This window comes from Curcuma longa, unplaced genomic scaffold (genome assembly GCF_044706935.1).
Source record: "Curcuma longa cultivar G26 ecotype Majalengka, Jawa Barat unplaced genomic scaffold, ITB_CL_G26_1.1 contig_22265, whole genome shotgun sequence".
Classification (NCBI taxonomy): domain Eukaryota; kingdom Viridiplantae; phylum Streptophyta; class Magnoliopsida; order Zingiberales; family Zingiberaceae; genus Curcuma; species Curcuma longa.
Genome location: NW_027431859.1, coordinates 4,173 through 10,603, shown reverse-complemented (window position 1 = coordinate 10,603; position 6,431 = coordinate 4,173). Strand labels below are relative to the sequence as shown.

General features: G+C 37.8%; 1 protein-coding gene across 1 annotated transcript; it reads left to right on the top strand.

Annotated features, from left to right (window-relative positions):
- Positions 1–221: 221 nt before the first annotated feature.
- Positions 222–5,255, top strand: LOC141817861 (RAF-like serine/threonine-protein kinase 20; the record flags this gene model as incomplete). Its single annotated transcript, XM_074705485.1, is given in 7 exon segments — positions 222–3,325; positions 3,447–3,527; positions 3,880–4,032; positions 4,146–4,309; positions 4,399–4,546; positions 4,701–4,823; positions 5,168–5,255. Coding segments are annotated over 7 exon segments (3,625 nt in total), but the record flags the coding sequence as incomplete, so codon positions are not given.
- Between the last annotated feature and the right edge of the window lie 1,176 nt (positions 5,256–6,431).

Sequence of the window (6,431 nt, the reverse complement as noted above, 5' to 3'; positions counted from 1 at the left end):
TTTGTGTTAGTTTGTAAAGAAAACAAGTTTGTTATAGTGTGAACAGTTTTTGGTTGCATGTGATTTTTTTTTCCTTTAGACTTGAAAGATCATCTTTCTTATTCTACCTTTCTTACTGATTTCATTTACATAGAATGTAAAATTATGCTTATTATTTTTTTCTCCTACTAAATTGGTTCACTGGATTAACTATTTGACTAGTCAATGTGCTCCATTCACAGGATTCTCTTTGTAAGTAGCATTTGTATTCTAAACTTCTAAACTCTTGTAATGATATCCCTCCAAAGAGATTTTACATTTGGTCAAAAATGGAAGCATGGAAAAATCGTAAGCTCAATCATGTTACATGGTGGTCTAGTCTGGCGGTTCTTCCCATTCAATTGCAACTCAATAGCCAGCTATGAAATCAAATTACTAGATTGATTGGGTGTGCTCTTGAATACATCATCACTATTAAATGGATGCCAGAACAGGAGTTGGATCTGCAAACCAGAGACCTAAACAATCGCCACCAAATTCTGATGATGTTAATGTTAGATTGCCAGAGGTTAGCATATCAGGTGTTCCAAGGCCTGTTCTGAATTACTCAATTCAAACAGGTGAGGAGTTTGCCCTTGAATTTATGAGAGAACGAGCAACATCCAAGAAATTGACTGCTCAAAATGCAGCTAAAGATCAAAATATAACTACCGTTTACATGGACACTAAAAATGTGTCGAGCATACCACAAACATGGTCTGAAATTGCCTTGGATGCTTCAGTGCCCTCAACCTTAGATAACCGTCATCTAAAGGATATTGAGAAGAAAAATTTAGCTGATACTGAACATAGAGGTCATTATGCATCATCAAGGTCAATGATACAAATATCATCTGGTGAGGGAAGTGGCCGAACAGCTTCACTTGGATATACTTCTTCTGGAGCTTCTGACATCTCATTGAAAAGGATGAAATTTCTATGCAGTTATGGTGGTAAGATCTTACCTAGACCCAGTGATGGGAAACTGAGGTATGTTGGAGGTGATACACGTATTCTACGAATAAGCAGGGATACTTCGTGGGAAGAGCTTGTGCTAAAGACAATGGAAATATACAGTCGACCTCATATGATTAAGTATCAACTACCAGGGGAAGACTTGGATGCTCTGATATCCATTTCATCTGATGAAGATTTGCTAAATATGATTGATGAGTATAGTCTTCTTGAAGGTGGTCAGGGATCGCAAAAACTCAGGATGTTTCTATTTGCTTCAGATGATACTGATAATGGATGCTTCAGCATAGGCTCTGTGGAGGGTGATTCTGAGATCCAGTTTGTTGCTGCAGTCAATGGCATGGGTTTTGGTTCTGGAAAATCCTCATATGGGCATGGAATAGCAAACACTTCACTAAGTGATTTAGACCAGTTGCTTAATCTCAATGTTGACTCTGAAATAGCTAATGCTTACACTGGTATGACTCAGTCATCTGGTTTTGTTATTGCCCCTGTAGCATCTTCCACTACATTTGCTTCAGGACTGCAGCAAAGCTCTTCTACTGATTATCATAGTCATTCACATGGTTTTGATAACCATAGATACAGTTATGTTGAAGGTGAGCACTATGTTTACAATCCCATCAATCCTCCTGATATATACCGAAATTCAAATAACAGAACCTCCATGCTTCTATCTGTGCCCTCTGATTATCAATATACAAGAAATTATGGCATTTCTATTCAACCAGACCAACAATCTTTCAATCAAGGTTTGCCGCAAGATCATTACTCTGGTGTAAGTACATTTGATCCAGAGGCTGCAACGAGAGATCAGAGTTCAGCAGCTGATAGTTTCTCCTATAAAAAAATGGATATTGAGAATATTGGCTCCCACATTCATGAACCTAGTTCAACCATACAGCAGCATGATGCTTCAGTTTTGAATCATATCCATGCAGGAAGTATGCATGTTGTTGCTGAGAAAGAGAATTTAACACTTCCTGTAACTAATATAGGGAAGCAATTAGCCACTACGCCGGTATCATCAGTGAACTCTGTGAATGCTGGTCACAGTTCTGACCTAAATGAAGATGACCACGACAATCGTGGTAGTTCGGCACCAGGTAATATGGATGATGAAGCTGATGCATCTGATGTAAGCTTCAATAATCTACCTTCACGGCCTTTCCGAGGTTACCAATCTGAAAGACTTTCTAGGGAACAGTTAGAGCTCCTTAATCGATTATCTAAATCTGATGATTCCCTGGGTTCTCAATATCTAATAAATCAGGCATGTTTGATGGCAGCTCAAGAATCCATTGCTGAAGGAGCTGATAACATAATTGAGGGAGACTTGGCCTCACAATCTGAGAAGTCTTTATTATCTCAGAAACCACCACACCAAAGTAATGAAACTAGCGAAGATGATTCCGTGCAATCTGAAAAAAATAAACCAGTTGTAAATTCACCTAGTCAAGCTAATAAATTGGAAACAGTCACCCTTCCACATGGATCAGAAGTTGTTAAGTTTTCTCAGAATATGGGTGCTTCAACCAATCAGGCTATGCATGATCAACAAGGGAGGAAGATTCAGAAACCTGAGTTTCAAATTGCACCTTCAAAGTCTGTTTCTGATAAGCCTGCTGTTCAGGAAGAAAGGATTTTACAGGATTCTAATATGAGCAAACACACAGACAAGGTCACAAGTATTGTTGATATCAAAGGTGCACATGTTGATGGATCTTCCATTAAACCTCTGGAAGCTCCTGTTCTTCCTGAGAATCCCTGGGCTGATACACATACTAAGATCACACATAGTGCTGATGTTGGTGAGCATGCTGTATCTCTTTCTTATGTTGACAGCACCATTGGAGGCCGCTCGCTGGAGGAATCTTCTGGACCTCCTGAGAGGAAAGATATTCTTATCGATATAAATGATCGATTCCCTCCAAATCTTCTCTCTGATATCTTCAGTAAGGCCAAAGAGGATTTGTCAAATATAAATCCCCTTCACAAATATGATGTTGGACAGACTGTGAACATGCAAAACCATGACCCTCAACATTGGTCTTTCTTCAGAAATTTGGCTCAGAATGAATTCAACCATAAAGACTATTCTTTGATGGATCAAGATCATATTAGTTACCAATCCCAAATTACCCAATTGGATAATAAGAAAGTTGATTTTGGTCAGATCAATGCACAAATTGAATTTATTGAGGAAATGCAAGAATCATCCAGTGCAATGATAGAGGATATCAACATTTTGCACAAAGGTGAAGGTTTGCAGGTGGAGAATCCTTTTACAAAGTTTGGAGAGACATTAAGAACTTGTATTTCGGAAAATGAGGTATCCATTTTGTATGGTGAACAATAAATTCCTTAGATTTGTTTTTATTTTCTCTGTCCAGACTCTTTTATGCAAGCTATAGGTATAATAATTCTTTTTTGTTTCTATTCTTTGATCTTAGGAATTAAGATATGATGGTGGTGAGAATGCTGAGCCAGATTTTGATGTTTCGGCTTGTGATTTGGACCTTAGTAATGTGCAGGTAGTATTCTTGTCTTACTGCTATTTTTTTCGAAAATAGATACTATTTGTCTTTGTAACCATATGCCAAAGTGGTCTTGCTATAACCAAGGCGACCAGGTTCAATATAGGGTAATATTATGTTCTACTGCTTAATTTTGGCTTTTGAAGAAGGTTGTATTGCAGACGTGAGCAAGTTTATGGTCAGAGTTGATGAAATCAACTTGGAATAAATGAATTGGTTCAAGACTATTCGAGTCTTTAGTTGTCTCTTTCTGCTCATGTAGTTAGGAACCACCTTTTGTTGCACTCTTATCAATTTCCATTTCTGTTGACCATTTCAAAATATAATTCTAAAAGTTTCGCATTATCAGATAATTAAAAATGAGGATCTTGAAGAGTTACGTGAACTAGGTTCTGGCACTTATGGCACTGTTTACCATGGAAAATGGAGGGGTACTGATGTTGCTATAAAGCGAATAAAGAAGAGCTGCTTTACTGGTCGATCATCTGAGCAGGAGAGATTGGTAAGCCAATTTTATTTTTGCTGACTGACAATATACTTAAATAACCAACCAACCAATCAAGAGAAACATAGAACTGGATATTTTTGGCTACACTAATAAGTGATTGCTCTCAGACCAAGGAGTTCTGGCGGGAAGCTGAGATTCTTTCCCAACTTCATCATCCCAATGTGGTTGCCTTCTATGGTGTTGTAAAAGATGGGCCAGGTGGAACCATGGCAACTGTAACAGAATTCATGGTTAATGGTTCTCTTCGACATGTTTTATTACGAAAGGACAAGTAAGATATTTTGATCTTTTCCTTATTGATGGATCCTTTTGTATCATATCAGTTATCATTTTGCCTTTTTGGGGTGCATTAACGTACAGGTATCTTGATCGACGTAAAAGACTTATCATAGCAATGGATGCTGCTTTTGGAATGGAATATTTGCATTCGAAAAACATTGTTCATTTTGATTTGAAATGTGATAACTTACTTGTAAATCTTAAAGATCAATCACGTCCAATTTGTAAGGTATGCTCCCTAATCTTTAATATTATTCTCTATCATTATTTGGTTATGCTGTCCATTTGCTGGGACATGGAGAAGTTTACCTTGCATGGACAGGAAATTGATCATGCTGATGATTTTTCAAATGTTGGCTCACTTTGTAATTCATGTTATCCAGGTTGGTGATTTTGGTTTGTCAAAAATTAAGCGAAATACTCTAGTCTCTGGTGGTGTTAGAGGCACACTACCATGGATGGCACCAGAATTATTAAATGGAAGCAGCAATAAGGTGTCTGAGAAGGTAACCATGTTTTTGTTTCTTCATTCAGTTTCTATCATGAATAGAAAATGCCATCTTCTACACTTAGATTGCTTGGAGCTGACCTTGAAATACACCTCACTCAACAATGTAAATTTTTCTTCAGCTTCAAAATGTAGAAAATTTCTCTTTCTTTGGTATTAACTAATTTTCATCTTTAGATGTAATACGATCAATACGATTCTTTTTTTTTGTTTGACGTGTGTGGGTTGTCAGATTGCTCTTCTAAATCAAAGAGTTTCAGACTACCCAGAGATGCATATGCCTAGAATTTGCTCACTCACATTTCTGCCTATCCTTAGTATCAAATCTGTTGATGGCTGCAGGTAGATGTTTTCTCCTTTGGCATTGTCATGTGGGAAATTCTCACCGGGGAAGAACCTTATGCCAATATGCATTATGGTGCAATCATAGGTATGTGAAAAATTGTACAGGATATGCGATTGAAGTATATTATACAAGTGAACTTTTTTTTACTTTTGTATTTTACTGTTTTTTCTTTCCTTTGGTACTTTGAATCAGTTTCTGACTTATTCTAAAACAGTCAAGATCCCAGTGATTCAACTAAACAACTAGTTTTAGGAAAATCTGTTGATTGTCAGGTGCTTGATAAATTCTAGCGGAATGTAGTATTTGACTTATTCCAACTCATTGGAATCACATTTGTATTGTTTTGAAGAGCATGCTAGACTTAAGGTGTGTTATTGAAGAACATGTGTCTACTGATTTCATTTGAATAAATTTTAGTAGTTAGTTAGCCTTGCAGCTCAAGAGGGAACACTAGATAGATCAGTGTGCTAATCAATTACTAATATGAGGGTTGCATGCATCAACCAACTTTCTCTTGGGGTAGATGGAATCTCCATAGTAAAAGTTGTTTTATTATATTTATTTGAATGAAACAAGGTGTTATAATTAACCCCACTTTTCCCAACTCAAGCCCTAACTCTTGTTGATTCTCCATGACACACACGCGACATTGCCACTCCTCTTTCTCTCCCTCTTGTTCTTGTTCCTCTGTTGTTGCACACACCATCATCTTCTCTGCATGCCTACTCCAGGTCGCCATCATCATTGTAACATCAACATTGGGTGGCGGTTGCCGCAATTGTTGTTGCCTCCTTTGCAACCACCACAATGCTGTTGCTGCCAAAATACCTTTGCTGCCACCACAATGCCATTGCAGCCACTACAACGGTGTTGTTGTCACTTCAGTGTCGCTGTCGCCACCACAGTGCCACCGCCGCCATTGTAGTGTCATGATAGCCACTAAAATGATATTGTCACACACTGCGCCATCATTATTATTTCCTTTGGTGTCTGATGACCCTGCTTGGTGTCACACCTATTCCAGTCAAGAGAAAAGGAAATAGCAAGCCCCCTCTTCTCTCCTTGCTTTGTTGATGGCGGGATACTTTTTTTTAATCTTATCTTTGTCTTTTTTTCCTTTGAAACTCAAATTTAGAACTTATTTGTTCAATTGGAGTAGTTTTTGTTGTCATCTTCTAATCTTTTGCTAAGCTGTGTGGGGAAATAGATTTATGAAAATCTTTGTGATCCACCAACTGGAGGAGTTAGAGTTTTTTGGGT